The following is an 18,106-nucleotide window of genomic DNA, read 5'->3' on the forward strand; positions in this document are numbered from 1 at the left end:
GCAAGTTTTGCAAAAAGGCAAACATTTTTAGGGTTTTTGAGTGATTTCATTATTATTATTTTGTAAATACAGTGGGTGATCAGTTAATGAACATAATCCGTTCCAAGACTTTGTTCACTATCCAAATTGTTCGTTAACCAATTATTGATTTACCATAGATTTCTATGGGAATTTAATTAATTCGTTCTGGAGACCCCCAAAAATAAAAAATATATACTTTCTTACTAAGTTTATTTATATGTAATAATAAAAATACATACANGATTTACCATAGATTTCTATGGGAATTTAATTAATTCGTTCTGGAGACCCCCAAAAATAAAAAATATATACTTTCTTACTAAGTTTATTTATATGTAATAATAAAAATACATACATACATACACAGTCTTGCATTTTTATCATTCATGTTTTTTTCTGTTTGTGGGGCATTAAAGAATCTGTCTAATATCAATTGCTTTTCTCTCTTCTTCAGGATTTTTCGTAAATAATTAATAGCATTGCAATTGTAAAAATCCCCAAGCCTCAACTTGGTTTGGATCCATTCTAAGACTGTTGTTCTGACATCCTCCCACTTCTTCAAAGGATCTTTAATAACAGATATCAGCATTAATCCTCTTTTTCAGAAGAAAACATATCTCGCCAAGTTTCTTGGTGTTCTTCATTCAAGATTTCTTGGTGTTCTTCTGTTGTCAGATCTGTTTCAGGTTCCATTATGAACTCTTCAATGGTCTTTATTTCTCAGATGTGATTTTTGTTACTCCTTTAGCTGCTTGAGTCTTCTTGACTATACAGTATTTTTCTTAAATAAGATTGAACTGTGGCCTACTGTAGACCTGTTCACACCACACTGCCCAGCAACATTAGACATTTTCTGCCCACTCTCTACCTTTGCTATTATACTCTCACCTTTCAAAAAGAAAAACCAACACAAAACTTAACAAGTACCCACCTGACAGTCTCCTGAATACATAAAAGAATTATTTTGTCAGAAAAATAAAAGGCTGGAATTACAAGGGAGCATTTCAAAGTTCGGAGGAATACTATCCAATCGGTATACACTGGCTTGAGCGTCGATGTCAACGTCTCCCACACTCCAGAGTTTCGAATTGTTGCCTGAAGACAAGGGAAGACCAATTGGTATTTATTATTTTACATCGCTTCTTCTTGTGTTTGTTCTGTGAGGTGTTCATTATCCAATCATGTGTTTGTTGTCTAAACATAAAAATCTTTCGCAATAGTGTTCGTTATCCAATCTGTTCATTAACTGATCACCCACTGTAATCATATTTTTACATTAATATTTTTTGTTTTATAATAAATCTGTAAAAAAAATGAAAAATGAAATGTTTATAAAATGATGATAAAATTTCTATTTAGGTGTTTAATCAAAACAACTCAGAAAAAGTTTTTAAACACAATTTACAGGTATCCCTTGATTAATGCAGTTAATTAATCTCTTCTATATCAAAATTGCATTAATCAAATATGGCAGTGTTTTTCAACCTTCTTGAATATGCGACCCCTTTACAAGTTAAAAAATTCTGGTGACCCCCCAGGGCCATATTAAAACTATATCAGTGGTTTTAAAAACTACATATTTCATTTTCTTTCCTTAAATATCGATCGAAAAACCAATTGTACTGTAAAATAAACAGGCACAGCCTTCTCACTGAAATTCTAGTTTTTTTTATTGTAGTGTAAGACCTACAAACATTTGTCTTTTTCTTTCGCCCGCAACCCCCATGTAAGGCTTTGCGACCCCCCCTGGGGTTGCAACCCACAGGTTGAAAAACACTGAAATATGGTATCTATGTTAAGTATAGATAGCTGGTAAAGTCACATTAATTAAAACTTCTGCCACACAAATAAAGGATTACTGCAATTAATTTCATGCATTAATCAAATCCTGCATTAGGCAAGGAATATCTGTATTTATTTTAAAATTTTTCATGCAGGCAAAAAGTAAATATTGCATTTTATTGAAGAGAACACAAAATTTCATTCATTACATAGCAGTGAAAAGACTTTTGAAATAAAAACAGATTTTCTTCTTTGATCATTTTTAAAGCTCTGTTTTAATTTTATTTTTTCGTAAAAACCAAAACTGGTTCTTTATCCAAGATGACTCATCCTTATTGCTTGCATGGAATTGTGTAAGTAAGCAGTGATGTAACAAGTGATTGAACTGATCAAAAACAAAGTAAACAATATTTCACAATTTCACTTTTAAAACATATAGTTTCCCTACATTTTAGCAAATTTTTCTAATTAATGTCTGTAGGCTTAGTCAAGACATACTCCAGTTTATTGTAACATACTGTATTTGCAGATATTTGCTTGTGCCAACGATAGATCTGACATCTAGTGGTATTAGCACAAACGACGTAATGGCAGCTGTGTATAAAGTCTGTAGTCTGTTAGAATTAGAAGGTGCTCAACCTACAATGGTAAATAATAAGTATTGCTGTGAAGTTGGATGTGAGTCTAAAGGTTCATCAAACTCAGTACATATGCAATCATGCCTAAAAAATAAATTACTGCGAAAAAAGTGGGAAATAAAACTGAAGTTATCAGTTCAGTTTCACCAACACCTAATTTTGCTGAGCTTAAAATTCTTTTATTTTTACAAATGTTTTCAACCTATCTAATATAGGCCATCGTCACGTTTAATATTATAAATATTCCAAATGGAACATACCATTTTTGAATATTTTACATATTTAAAATTCAAAAAAATAATTTAACTTTAAAATAAATTGAAAGAAGTGTGTATATTAAATAAATAAAAAGTAAATAAACAAATAAAACATTGAAAACAAAGCTAACTAGAAAGAAACATGATTTAAGGGTTTTTAAGTCCCATTCTTTTTTTTATTATATATTTCCATACTGTTTGAAGTGTTCGAAAACTGTTAGAGATAGAGCTGTTTTTTCTGTTCTATGCAATTTTTCCTGACGAGGGCCTCTGAACGACGGCCGAAAATGTTTGAACATTAAACCTTTTTTATTGTTCGTTTGCTGGAATTATCGCTTAGGTGTGAAGTTGTTTTAGTATATATTTCCAGTTTGTGTGTCAGTTGTTTTATGTCTAATAATAAAGCACCGCCAATCGTACCTGCTACTGCTTACCAGCCATCACACTACAAAAATTCTGCTATTTGTTCTCTAATACGGAGGGCATACCTTCTTCCTTCTACTCAGTCACTAGTGGAAGATGAGTTATCTATCATTTATAATGCCATGTTAAATGCTGGTTATTCACGCTCTAAATTTACATTTCTTCAAAACCGTGTTAAGAATAAATTATTTCCGCAATCTTTTCTTTCTAATAAGGAAAACCTAAGAATAGCACATCCCCAATATCCTATTTAGGTCCCATTTCTTTAAAAATTGCACATATGTTTAGAACTAACGGTTTTGTTCTACCAATAACACCACCACCACCAAGTCTAAGAAGACTACTATGCAATGATAGGGATAGATATCAGTGGAATGAAAAATCAGGAATATACCAAGTCCTGCTAAAACATGCATTGTCAGGTGAAGAAACCAGTTATGTAGGGGCCACAGCTAGAAGGTTATGTTCACATATTCTTGAATATCAAGAAGACATCAAAAACGGCAGGCCAGTTACAGAGTTAGCAAAGAAAGTGCTTGACCACAATTACCAGCCGCTGTGGAACAAAAGAAAATTACTGAAATGCTGCAATGAACATAAAGAGCTATTTGTTTGGGAGAGTCTCTATATTTCTGCCACCAAACCATGCAACTCCCCAACTCTCGAATTACCAGAAATTTGGGTAACAGTTTTTAAACAACTCAATCCACGATGTTGAAGCCTTTGCTATTCAGATGTCTTTTTGACATATCTTATACTTTATGCATGTTCTGGACTCTTTTATGGCCTTATTCTTCCTAAAACATGCTTAATTAAAACTGTTTTCCTTCCACGTGCTATGATGCACAAAAGGATTTTTAAATAACATTCGAAAACGAAAAATCAGTTAATCCGTTGAAAATATTGTTTGACGGATTAACTATTGAAGACGGTAGTTATATACTACTGAAAGTACTAGTGGATGAGTTCATTCTCCAAGACGCCACTCCTGTAATGCCACAACACATAAGTGTTATAATCATACAGAAGCCAACAATACTGGAGTGCTAATGGCAAGATGTGTAGTAGTTTCACAAATGCAAATTTGTGTCTACTAATCACCTGTCAAAGATATGGGAAGAGATGGAGTTCTGTAGCAAAGCTTTCACTTGTCACTAGGTAGTGAACAAAGACACCATTAAAGTTCTTCTTGCTTGTCTCACAATCATTTTTTCTAATGGTATGTCTTGAACTTCCAAAGCCTGTAACTGTGTGGGTGTGCTATCTAATATCTACTATCCCAACAACTCATTCAGGTCAGAATGGCCCAGATACTGGAAAATTTGCAAGAATGACAATTCTACTTCCTTCAGTCCAATAATTAGCCTTTCTCAAACTGTGAGCTGTGCATAATATCTTTGACTGCATCTTATAGGTATGCATGGTAATCAAAGACCTCCAAACAACAGATACATGAAAAATTATGAAGGATTTTATAGGATACTGGAATAGCAATTTTAAAGAACTCTGGTGGCATTACCTGACAAGCAATCAGACCACAACAGTAAACATTTACATACCTATCTAAGACATAGCTGTATACAGTCTTGCTGTAATTGGAAAATTCTATCTGGTTGTGCAACTTTTTTGTCAATAAATGTGTTATAACTCTAAGCATAAATTACTTATAATTGTATTCCGAGGAGATTTAAACTATAATGTTTAGTACAAACCAGAAATAAACTAACTAACACTTAAAAAGAATATACAGTAGATCCCCCTATAAAACCGTTTCCTATAGTTATGATTCCTATAAAAATTGTGGCAGTATCCGTAAAATAAAACAACGGTATTTTAATATATATTAATAAAATAAAATCAACGGTAAAAATAACTCCTATAATACGTAAAACGTCATCGGGCAGCCGAACTACTTTCCCTCCGTCCGTAGCGCCACGCTACGGACGTTTAGGCGGATAAATTGAGTTTAGTATCGTCTGTTCATATAATTATATATAAATTAGGTACTGTACATATAATTATATATTAATTATATATAAATTAGGTACTGTATATATAATTATATATTAACTTAATTTATTGTAACTTTATTATAATTAAATATATATTTTTCGCCGTCTAGCGTCACGCTACGGCGAGTTAGGCGACCTATCGTCTGTCCAGTACTGTAATTTTATACATTTCTTGTGAAAGAAACATTTCTTATTTAACGGCCATAAAAATTATTTATATTAAGGATGTCTCCAAAGGTCAACGAAGTTTTCGCAGAAAAATAATATCAGAAATCGCGGCCGCGGTTTGATGCGCTGTTCCGCGACGAAACCAAGCTTTAGCAACGGGCGTAGTCGAACGGTACACACTCGGTAAGCAATCCTACAATTTTTTGTTTATAACGTAGTTTATACAGATTATTTTCAAAAAAATATACGTATTTTGGAAATGTTGAGTCAAATTAGTCTAGAATCGATTAATTTTATGGAAGAAAATCTTTCAAACAGCCGTAGTCCGTAAACTATGATTCCTACAAAATTGATTCATAAAGAACGGAACGTATCTACCGTCTTATAGGGGGATCTACTGTAATTCTGTAAAATTTTGTTATAAAGGAATGTTTTTATTTTCCAATTTTGAACTGTTTTAAGCATTGTTTAAAATATTGTATCTAATTATAAATTCAAGTACACTTAATTTGTTATAACTATAATACAGTACTTCTCACTTTATGACCTATCTGCTTAATGACCACTTGCACTTACAACCAATCAAGTTTCGACATGCAATTCAGGAAATCCCCTTTTGCAGCTTGAGTGTCGATCAGTGGCAATTGGTGACATGCTCAATGAGCATAGTATAGGCTTGCTATGGACTTTTTTAGTCAGTTTGATGTAATTTAAACAATTGCGGGCCTTGCCAATGCACTTAATTTAGATGTTGAAGTGGAAGACATTGCTAAATTAGTGGATTATGCCGATGGAAAGCTAACAAATGAAGATCTAATAGAGTTATATATAAAAATGAATGTATGTGTGTATGTGTGTGCGTGTGTGTGTGTGTGTGTCCTTCATGCATTACCACACCGTTTATCCGATTGCCATGAAACTTTGGGAAGTTGTTTAATATACTCCGGCGAAGGTTTGTGGCATAGTACATTTATCCTACGATAGATGGCGCGCGTTTACATGAGCATTCGAGCACAGTGTGTCCGATTGATTTCAAATTGTGAAGACCATTTCCCCCTTCAAAAAATATTTCTATATATGCATTTGTGAACTGTTATTTACGATATTCGTAATAATGTTTGTTTAATCACTTTATTTCAACTTTTTTTTTGCTAATTACGTATTCGCTCGAACTTTGTTAAAACTTTAACTGTATACCGAACAACGACCGAAGTTGTAGAAGGAAATTCGCCTATTTTACCGATCTAGAAATCCCCTTTTCCAAATTTTAATATCATCTAATAATTTAAAAAGACAAATTACAATAAAACGGTTTATTATCCAACTATCAGAAATTTCACAACATGCCAAGGAAGAGAGGAAGGAGCAATTAAATAATGAAAATTATAAAGGATTAAAAAATATATATAAAAATGGGGAATATCGCACTTCTGACAATCGCTGCAAGTGTGTGGGCTAAATTTGGAGAATCCGTGCTTCTCGCATGGACAACTGTATGTGGGCGGCTCACGCGTCGAAAAACCTTCCGATTTATTCGTGTACGCACCAGACGGAAAAACAAAAAATATCGTGTATCCACAAGCACTCCAATAAATAAATAGAATTGAAACAACACTTTGAAATGTTTTCCCGATGAAAATTAATAATAATAATAATAATAATAATAAGTTTCAATAAAAATAATAAAATGTAAATTGAATTTTATCATAACGAGTTTGCTTGAATTTCCTTCTTTCTGAGATCGCAGCAATGCGTGACGGGTAAGCTAGTAGAGTTATAAATGATGCAGTATTTGGAAGAGGAAAAAGACGAAAGAACTGAAGAAGTGAAAAGAAATTCACGGTACATGGGTTAGCTGGTGTTCTCTCCAAAATTAATGCGGCTATGTTTGAACTTGAGGCTATGGATCCTAATACTGAATGTTTTAACATAAAGTTGAACATGGGATGAGTGAACTTTTGAAGTGCTATAGAGAATTTATCAAGAAAAAAAAAGATTACAACACAAACCATAGTTACGAATTTCTTTTCGACTGTTACATTTAAGACCTCCACCCTTGAAGGTACAACTTCTATTTCATCGTCGTCATCTCCCTTACCTGGAAAAAACCTCTACAGCTCCAGATAACCAAATGAACAAATGATAATATGTACATATGCATGTCTTTTTATGAATAAATTTGAAGTTTGTTGCATAATTTTTATAATTTTATAACGATCCTATATTCCCGGCACAAGCTCCTCGCTTATCGACATAGTCGTAGGAACAGAACTCAGTCATAAAGTGAGGAGTACCTGTAATACATATGGTAAAACCTCAATTTAACAGACAAAATTTCCAGTCCCTATGTAATAGATGAAAATTAACACCCTGTTAGTATTAAAATGTTTTTATTAATATATGTAATTAAATTGACAGTTTTTCTTTTTTAAATTCAAGATTCATCATTCATAAAGTGTATTTTCCAAAAAATGTTTGTTTAATTAATTCAATTTAAATTGTATACTTGTTTCTTATAGTCTCAGAACAGTGAGTACATAAGCAATAATACACATAGAAAACTTTTCCGCAAAATAAAACTTCTAATACATAATTAATTACATTTTAATATATGCATTCAGAAAACCTATTTTATTATATAACAGACTTCTGGCTTTAACAGACAGTCCCTCACCCAAATTAGTTCCTTAAATTGAAGTTTTTCGATAATAATAATAATAAGTTTCAATAAAAATAATAAAATGTAAATTGAATTTTATCATAACGAGTTTGCTTGAATTTCCTTCTTTCTGAGATCGCAGCAATGCGTGACGGGTAAGCTAGTAGAGTTATAAATGATGCAGTATTTGGAAGAGGAAAAAGACGAAAGAACTGAAGAAGTGAAAAGAAATTCACGGTACATGGGTTAGCTGGTGTTCTCTCCAAAATTAATGCGGCTATGTTTGAACTTGAGGCTATGGATCCTAATACTGAATGTTTTAACATAAAGTTGAACATGGGATGAGTGAACTTTTGAAGTGCTATAGAGAATTTATCAAGAAAAAAAAAGATTACAACACAAACCATAGTTACGAATTTCTTTTCGACTGTTACATTTAAGACCTCCACCCTTGAAGGTACAACTTCTATTTCATCGTCGTCATCTCCCTTACCTGGAAAAAACCTCTACAGCTCCAGATAACCAAATGAACAAATGATAATATGTACATATGCATGTCTTTTTATGAATAAATTTGAAGTTTGTTGCATAATTTTTATAATTTTATAACGATCCTATATTCCCGGCACAAGCTCCTCGCTTATCGACATAGTCGTAGGAACAGAACTCAGTCATAAAGTGAGGAGTACCTGTAATACATATGGTAAAACCTCAATTTAACAGACAAAATTTCCAGTCCCTATGTAATAGATGAAAATTAACACCCTGTTAGTATTAAAATGTTTTTATTAATATATGTAATTAAATTGACAGTTTTTCTTTTTTAAATTCAAGATTCATCATTCATAAAGTGTATTTTCCAAAAAATGTTTGTTTAATTAATTCAATTTAAATTGTATACTTGTTTCTTATAGTCTCAGAACAGTGAGTACATAAGCAATAATACACATAGAAAACTTTTCCGCAAAATAAAACTTCTAATACATAATTAATTACATTTTAATATATGCATTCAGAAAACCTATTTTATTATATAACAGACTTCTGGCTTTAACAGACAGTCCCTCACCCAAATTAGTTCCTTAAATTGAAGTTTTTCGATATTTTAAAATTGTATTTCAAGGAAATTTATATAAAAACTATTTTAAATGTATTATTTCATAATCTTATATGCTATTATGAAAATAGTGAAATAAAATTACCAATTTAAGCATTTTTTAATTAATAAGAACTTTAAAAAACTACAACTCTTTTAAATTTGAAAAAATCTGAAAATTATCTAGAAAACCTGAGAATCCCTGAAAAATTTTTTGTAGATTGAACAGATGCACTATAGTAAATTTAGACAAAAGAAAAACGTATTGATGAGCACATAATTGCAAATGAAAATTGGCAGATAACCTGTATAACTTTCACCTGCTTTCAAATTGACTTTTAAATAATACAACCCATGGGTTATCTGCATGAAACTAGGATAATTTAATTATGTTAAAAATGCAATATAAACTAAATTAATCTGTTTCAATTATTACTTATATGTAGCTTCAATTATTCAAAAGTAACTGAAAAATAATAATAATAAAAAATATAATGTTTTTACAGTAGAACCTCAATTATCCAGACTAATTGGGGATGAAGGTAGTTCGGATAAGAAAAAATCCAGATAATCAAAAAAATAATAATAATAATTGACAGTGAAAGACATGTTACATACAGTATGAATAATTTTTATTTGTCTAAATTTACATACTGTAGCTTCAATATTAAATTATTTTTTATTAAGAAATTCAATTATCGATTTTTGCTTGAAGATGCTAAATCGCGAATACTTTTAAGACATATAACTTGTCCTGAGTTACACTCTTCTTGGCTCTCAAACCACTTCATGGCGACATCTAAACACTGAAAATCTTCAAAATGTGTAGGACCAATATCTCTTACTTCACAAATCTCTTCTTCGTCTTCTTGATCTTGTTCATCTGAGGCAGATATTTCTTTAATTATTTCCTCATCATTCAAAATTTGGAATCCAGGATCGTTTGCATCGCAATTTAACCACTTGGTTACATCATCTTCATCACATTCAGCACATACTGAAATTTGTGTAATTGCTTCCGCAATGTCTCCTATACCACTTTCTACTGTGTTACTGAAATTTTCTAATGCTCTTTTCAAAATTTTGTTTCATGATTTTCTCAAAGTTGATACATCTATAGAATTCCAACTCCCTTCCATAAGAAAATAAATTTAAAAGACTGTTGCTACATGGCTGCTGCCATGTAGCAACAGTCTTTTAAATTTATTTTCTTATGGAAGGGAGTTGGAATTCTATAGATGTATCAACTTTGAGAAAATCATGAAACAAAATTTTGAAAAGAGCATTAGAAAATTTCAGTAACACAGTAGAAAGTGGTATAGGAGACATTGCGGAAGCAATTACACAAATTTCAGTATGTGCTGAATGTGATGAAGATGATGTAACCAAGTGGTTAAATTGCGATGCAAACGATCCTGGATTCCAAATTTTGAATGATGAGGAAATAATTAAAGAAATATCTGCCTCAGATGAACAAGATCAAGAAGACGAAGAAGAGATTTGTGAAGTAAGAGATATTGGTCCTACACATTTTGAAGATTTTCAGTGTTTAGATGTCGCCATGAAGTGGTTTGAGAGCCAAGAAGAGTGTAACTCAGGACAACTTATATGTCTTAAAAGTATTCGCGATTTAGCATCTTCAAAAAGAATTGCTAGCTTTAAACAAAAATTAATAATTGAATTTCTTAATAAAAAATAATTTAATAATATTGAAGCTACAGTATATGTAAATCTAGACAAATAAAGATTATTCATATTGTATGTACATGTCTTTCACTGCCAATTGTTGTTTTTTTCCATTATCCGGATTTTCCCTTATCCGGACTACCTTCATCNTATTCACAAAGAGGGTAATGCTAGGTTTGTGCCTCCATAAAATAATGATGTTGTCTATGTATTGCTTGTACAATATGATGTCGTGGCTGAATCTCGGAATTATTTTATTATCCAGCTGTCTGATTACCAGTTCACACAGGTCGTCTGAGAAGGCACTTCCCATAGGTATGCCTCTGCCCTGCGCATACGTGTTTCCTCCAAATTGAAAAATTGAGTTGTAGCAAATCAAATGTGCTACTTCAAGAATCAGCTGGTGTAATTCCTGAGCATAGACGTTTTGTAATAGAAAATCTCGGAGTGCGCAAAAACATGGTGGTAATTCAATTGATGGATATAAAGAACGGAAATCCATGACCGAGATGTACGCGGGCTTTTCGGTGTTTTTCAGGAATACTATTAACTCCGCCGGATTGGAGATGGAGTATCGGTAATCTTGTAACTTTGGAGAGATGAAATCGTGCAAGAATGCTTCTAATTTGCACGTGGGTGCTGTGGCCTTATCAACTATAGGTCTCAATTTGTGGCCTTGTTTATGTGTCTTAATAAAAGCAAAAAGTTTGGGCGTATCCGGGGCGTCCATAACTATATCCCGCATTACGTTATTTTTCATTAACGTAAAAATTCATAAAAAAACCTTTTTAAGAAAAACGAGCATCACATTTCGGAATACTGGAATGCACGTGATTCAAATTGATTTTTGAATTTCGACTTTTGAAATGTGATTCGGAAGAAGTAATTTTTTCGAATATCGCAGTTTTGAAGAAGTTCTTTCTACTGGTCTTCGTTCTAACGAATTTTAAAGAAGAATATTTGCTTGAGAAAGGACCCAGGGAGGGATCCGAAAACGTTTGCATGTAATTTTACTCTTGTTTAATACCGGTTAAAGGGTTTGATGAAGGATTATATTTGTATTTTAATCCGGTATTTGAAGATTCTTTAGTTATGCATTCCATCACGTACATAAACAGTGTTGCAATTCACCAAGTGCAAATCAGTAAATTCATAAAATTTTTGTTTATCAACACTTACCTGAACCAGTTACCGGTGTTGGAGAAAAGACAAATAAAAATTGTAAACATTTTCAAATTTGTTATTTTTGTTTATTTTGAACAATCCAGATAATCAAGGTTCTACTGTAAGTACTATCTCTTCATATACTTTATAAGAATAAAACAAATTGTGCATCAGCATTCAAATACTTTATGAACATCAATAGACAGTTTATCATTCATATACAGTCAAACCTTGGTTTTCTAACACAATTCATTTCTAAAACTTATTCTAAAACTGAAACAAATTTTCCCATAATAAACAATATAAAATGCAGGGCTGTGGAGTCGGAGTCGTGGAGTTTTGATGTTTTAGCCGGAGTCGGATGGTAAGGAAAAGTCGGAGTCAGTAGATTTTTACGCAACTTCCACAGTCCTGGCAGGGCTGTTGAGTTAGAGTTGGAGTCGTGGAGTTTTGGTGTTTTAGCCGGAGTCGGAGTCGGATGATAAGGAAAAATCGGAGTCGGTAGATTTTTACACGACTAAACAGCCCTGATAAAATGAATTAATCTATTCCTGACCCCCAAAATAAAGACCTTTTTTTTTTTTACCTTTTCAGCTATATTCATTACTTTCTAAAAGATATAATATATTAAAAAGCTTCTTGCTTGTATTAATTAATTACAAAAATATAGTTACTTAGGAATAATTAACAGGCTTATTAGGACTTTCCCAAGGTTTTTTACTAGACTTGTATAGTATTGTATTGTTACTGACCTAGATATAACTTATAATCCTAGTAATAATTTGTAATTATTGTACTTCTAAGGTATATTGTAATGTTGGAGATAGTCACCATAGACACTGTTTTTGTATGTTATCGAATTGAAAACAACCAGTAAGGTAGAAATGCATTTTGGAATGGTTAATTAAATATGCTGGGAGTATAATAAACATGTTCATTAGTCCTAAGTAACTATGATTTTGTAATTTCTAAAAGATGTTTATTAAAAATTATTGCATTTAATTATTATTATTAAATATAATTCCAAATGCCAATTGTGTACTAATGAGAAATAATTAAAATAAAATTATATTTAATAATAAATGTTTGTTATTTAATTTGACTTTGACACCATTAAACACAAATTCTTGGATGCCATTTATAATACATAAATGTCAATTAATGCAGTTTTTATTAATTAATTTGATTTAAATTCAACTGAAGTGCATACCGAAAAATAGAATTAGTATCTTTCCTAAATGTGCATTGAAGTCTGATTTAAATAGCAATGTCATCAACAATTCATGTCATGACATCTAATGATGCAAGATGATCTCTGCACCACTAACTTCTGATTCAGTAATCCAGTCATTATCAAGCTGTTGACTTTCTTTTAACATAGGAATTATTTGACCATCTGTTCTCTCTAATCTGTGGCCAGCTCTTGCTGAATAGCTTGTTCAGCAACAGAGTTATCACAAGGCAACTGGTGCAATTATGAGTTTGAAATTCTGTTCATAAACCAATGTGTTCAAAACATAAACCATTCAAATACCAAGGTTTGACCGTACTTTAAATGATATTAAAATTATTAGTAATTTGACCTTTGATTAAAGTTCTTACCATGTTTGAGGTGGAGTAAAAGTAAAAGACAAAAACTGATTCCAAAATGGGTCATTAGGAGAAATAGATTCTTTTCCTGAGAATCGATGTAAATATTCATTCTTTTGAAGATCATTTAACGAACTACTTGAAACCCCCATCCTATTCAAAAATAATTATTCAATTCATAATTCAGCTTCAAAAGCCTTTAATGTCTAATATCATCTTACAATATATGACAAAGAATTTTTTAATTGCTAATTTAATTTAAGTACAACAAGTAACAACACTTTTAGAATCTTTCTTGATATTTTTCATACTTATTATTAAATTTTATATATGATTTACAAGAATGTATACATCTTTATTGATATATTGATATCCTAAACTAGAGTATCTTCCAAACAAAGTACTGTATAATTTAAAAACAGGTAAAATTACAGCTCTGAATGAGGTAGTTGGGATTGTAGACAATGTCCATAGAAGTAAAAAAGGCAAAAGGAACCAATGAGCTACATGCGATTTTTTGCAAGATATAATCCCCAAAATCAGCCTATCCAGAAGACCATCAGTTAGTTCCTTTGACTTTTTTACATCTAAGGGCACAATAGAGCACTGAGAGGGGTTCATTCAGCACTGCAATTTTACCATACAAAAAAAATTACACATACAAAAAAATTAGTTGCTATAACTTCACACAGTACATTGATATCATTTGATTAATAAAAATTTTTCATGCCAATGTAGAGCTTCGAAATTATTCATGTTTTGTAATTTGTAAAATTTATTACTTACAAATTTCAAGAATGTAAATTATGTGTTAAGTCACCATCAAAACATTAAACTTTCCTTCACTTTCAATGTTTATCTTGCAACATTATCAAACAAAAATAATAAAAATATTCATTTCTACTTTCTGTGTACTCTTTTATCACTCAAATTATTCTCACATAAGATGATATTTCAGTCTCAAAGAAAATAAATAAGAATAACAAATAAAATATCATCTTACTTTAATTAACATATCATAAATTCACACAGTAATGATTAAATTGTAATAAATATAATGATATGATTATATAAACATTTTTCTTACCTAAAAATGCTCAGTTTAAAATTTCCACGTAATTTTACATTATAAATCTACCCGTTGATCTACCATACGAGATAATCCACATCTGATTGCCAATTCATTTAAGAAATATCAAACAGCCGATAATCGACACGACACATTTTTCCCGAAATCATAATGTTAAAAAAAATTAAAATATTCAATTCTTAATATTATATTAATAAATCAATTTTAAAATAATTAATTTTGAAAAAATAAACATCTTCTAAACTAATTTTATCTTTCGTTTTCATTAAAAAAATAAAAATAAAAAAAATGTGTGTNTAGTCTCAGAACAGTGAGTACATAAGCAATAATACACATAGAAAACTTTTCCGCAAAATAAAACTTCTAATACATAATTAATTACATTTTAATATATGCATTCAGAAAACCTATTTTATTATATAACAGACTTCTGGCTTTAACAGACAGTCCCTCACCCAAATTAGTTCCTTAAATTGAAGTTTTTCGATATTTTAAAATTGTATTTCAAGGAAATTTATATAAAAACTATTTTAAATGTATTATTTCATAATCTTATATGCTATTATGAAAATAGTGAAATAAAATTACCAATTTAAGCATTTTTTAATTAATAAGAACTTTAAAAAACTACAACTCTTTTAAATTTGAAAAAATCTGAAAATTATCTAGAAAACCTGAGAATCCCTGAAAAATTTTTTGTAGATTGAACAGATGCACTATAGTAAATTTAGACAAAAGAAAAACGTATTGATGAGCTCATAATTGCAAATGAAAATTGGCAGATAACCTGTATAACTTTCACCTGCTTTCAAATTGACTTTTAAATAATACAACCCATGGGTTATCTGCATGAAACTAGGATAATTTAATTATGTTAAAAATGCAATATAAACTAAATTAATCTGTTTCAATTATTACTTATATGTAGCTTCAATTATTCAAAAGTAACTGAAAAATAATAATAATAAAAAATATAATTTTTAGTTTTGGCTCTTTCCGTTCCATGGATACTATGAAGGCTTTGTTTTCATACCGATTGCGAGTTCGGCTAGGCCCATAATGGGAGCGACCGGGTGGCGAGAAACCCAAAATATCCGGGACTTACTGCCCATGAAAAATTCTTGGACTTTCCAGAAATATTTAAAGAGAGTGCGGAAAGGAAACAATACCCTACAAAATCTTTTACTGTCTGAGTACCGGCTTTATCCTCAGAAGGGGTTGTAGTTGTACCTTGTCATCTCCCAAATTCTCCCCTGCTTGCCAAGATTCGGTTCCGAGTCTCTAGAACGACGTCTAGGTAGGATGACGCTTTAACCGCCTCGGTTATCCGGCCATCAATATATTAATTACTTTTTTATAATTGTTTATTGCCTATCGCCAGTAACGGATTTTCTATTAGGCTCTCTAGGCCTGGGCGTAAGGACGTAAGATTTTGGGGCGCAAAAATTCAAAATAATAATAATACAATAAAATGAAAAAGAATTTTATGTAGGAACAATTCATAAAAGGAATTATTTCAAATTAAAAGCTTAGGTAGGAACAAATTAGACGTATCAATTAAGCGACATTAATATATGCACGAACAGAGCGGTAGTATTAATGACAGGTTTTCAATAGTGCCCTTTGCTCTTTCGATATTTAAAAATCTGTAAAAATACAATTATTACAGAATTAAAATTATAAAATTGAATCATTCAGTGCAAAAGTGGTACTAGGCCCATTAGTTTGAAGGGTGCTTTCGTACTGTGAACCTAGGAGCGCCATATTTCTAAATGCGCCATTGCCTATTTATCATATATTAACTTTATTCTCCTACAGAAAAACTTCATCACCCAGATGATTGCTCTATATGAGAATCTTTATGTTCTCAGAAATCAGTGTTTGACTCCAAATTGGATCCTGATGATTTTTCGTTAGTATAGTCCAACTGATCATTATCATTACTAGTTAGATTCACTAATGGGAAAAATTGAGTCATATTACGATCATATTGCCTCACAATATGCTAATTGTTTTCAAGAAAAATTCTATATAACTATTTTATGCAGTTTTATTACATTCTGAATTAAAATGTAGTCATATTTTACAATATACTTCGTTTATTGATTTAAATCGGTACTTCATGAAATTTATTTATTTTAGAAGACAGCAAACAATTTTCTTTAAGGATTATAAGAATTATGTTTATAAATATTTCTAAAATTAATTTTTTGTGTTTACAAGTTTTTAAAATATTTATCTTCGTTTTGTATTACTAATGTACAAATTGCTTCTTACATTTGAAAACATAAGGTTTAGTTAAAATAACTCATTTAGTATTCATAAATAAATTATTAGTTTTAAAACAAAAATATTTTTGTTTATAAAACTTCTTATAAATTGTGTACTGTCAAAATTACACTAGAAGATTTAAAAGTTATCATATAAATGTTATCAATAATCCTATATATAGGCTATATTTTTTGTAGCATTAATTTGTCGAATTAAAAAATAATAATAATTTTACAATTTAAGTCTATATAATAATATAGATTTAGAAGATTTATAATGCATATATGATAACAATATGTCAATGTGATAACAATCATTACATCGCTATCAGATATAAATTATGTAAAAATTGTAATTTTTGAGATTGTAATTTCCATTGTAATATTTTAAGATTTTCCGATACAAGTTCTTTTCTATAAGAAAAATATAGTAAAGTATTTGTAATATTATTTGTGTAAAAATTCAGATTTTTTTCCTGAGTTGTTTCTACATTCAAAAAAACTAAATTTTGCTGTATTTTTTTANAAGATTTGTGGTAGACAGATGTGTATATGGTGTCTCCTCCAAATGCAATGTTCAAGTCAAGAAAATGTACCTCGGATTCACTATGTTGCTCAAGATCTATGGTAAGGCCATACGGATTGTTGTTCATCATATTCACAAAGAGGGTAATGCTAGGTTTGTGCCTCCATAAAATAATGATGTTGTCTATGTATTGCTTGTACAATATGATGTCGTGGCTGAATCTCGGAATTATTTTATTATCCAGCTGTCTGATTACCAGTTCACACAGGTCGTCTGAGAAGGCACTTCCCATAGGTATGCCTCTGCCCTGCGCATACGTGTTTCCTCCAAATTGAAAAATTGAGTTGTAGCAAATCAAATGTGCTACTTCAAGAATCAGCTGGTGTAATTCCTGAGCATAGACGTTTTGTAATAGAAAATCTCGGAGTGCGCAAAAACATGGTGGTAATTCAATTGATGGATATAAAGAACGGAAATCCATGACCGAGATGTACGCGGGCTTTTCGGTGTTTTTCAGGAATACTATTAACTCCGCCGGATTGGAGATGGAGTATCGGTAATCTTGTAACTTTGGAGAGATGAAATCGTGCAAGAATGCTTCTAATTTGCACGTGGGTGCTGTGGCCTTATCAACTATAGGTCTCAATTTGTGGCCTTGTTTATGTGTCTTAATAAAAGCAAAAAGTTTGGGCGTATCCGGGGCGTCCATAACTATATCCCGCAT

General features: G+C 31.1%; 2 protein-coding genes across 2 annotated transcripts in view; both read right to left on the bottom strand.

The window, feature by feature from the left end:
- The window catches only part of LOC111631229 (dymeclin-like), an 89,806-nt gene extending 75,086 nt beyond the window's left edge, over window positions 1-14,720 (bottom strand). Inside the window, 2 exon segments of the mRNA XM_023375428.1 lie at window positions 13,509-13,649; window positions 14,584-14,720. Coding sequence (XP_023231196.1) covers window positions 13,509-13,648 — 140 coding nt within the window. The 5' untranslated portion in view covers window position 13,649; window positions 14,584-14,720.
- Window positions 14,721-16,196: 1,476 nt separating this feature from the next.
- LOC111631234 lies at window positions 16,197-18,106 on the bottom strand. Its single transcript, XM_023375434.1, has 2 exons — window positions 17,453-18,106; window positions 16,197-16,232 (listed from the first exon to the last, which is right to left on the bottom strand). The coding sequence occupies exons 1-2, from the start codon at window positions 18,104-18,106 to the stop codon at window positions 16,197-16,199; spliced, it is 690 nt and encodes a 229-aa protein (XP_023231202.1).

Source organism: Centruroides sculpturatus, unplaced genomic scaffold, assembly GCF_000671375.1.
Source record: "Centruroides sculpturatus isolate CEXI.00-Female unplaced genomic scaffold, Cexi_2.0 scaffold50, whole genome shotgun sequence".
In the NCBI taxonomy this organism is placed as follows: domain Eukaryota; kingdom Metazoa; phylum Arthropoda; class Arachnida; order Scorpiones; family Buthidae; genus Centruroides; species Centruroides sculpturatus.

Bases quoted from the DNA above. Each gene is read 5' to 3' on its own strand.
- LOC111631234 (XM_023375434.1), bottom strand. From the start codon at position 18,106: ATGCGGGATATAGTTATGGACGCCCCGGATACGCCCAAACTTTTTGCT. The intron at 16,233-17,452 runs GTACATTTTCTT...GTATTTTTACAG, and splicing joins AGCAACATAGTGAATCCGAG to ATTTTTAAATATCGAAAGAG.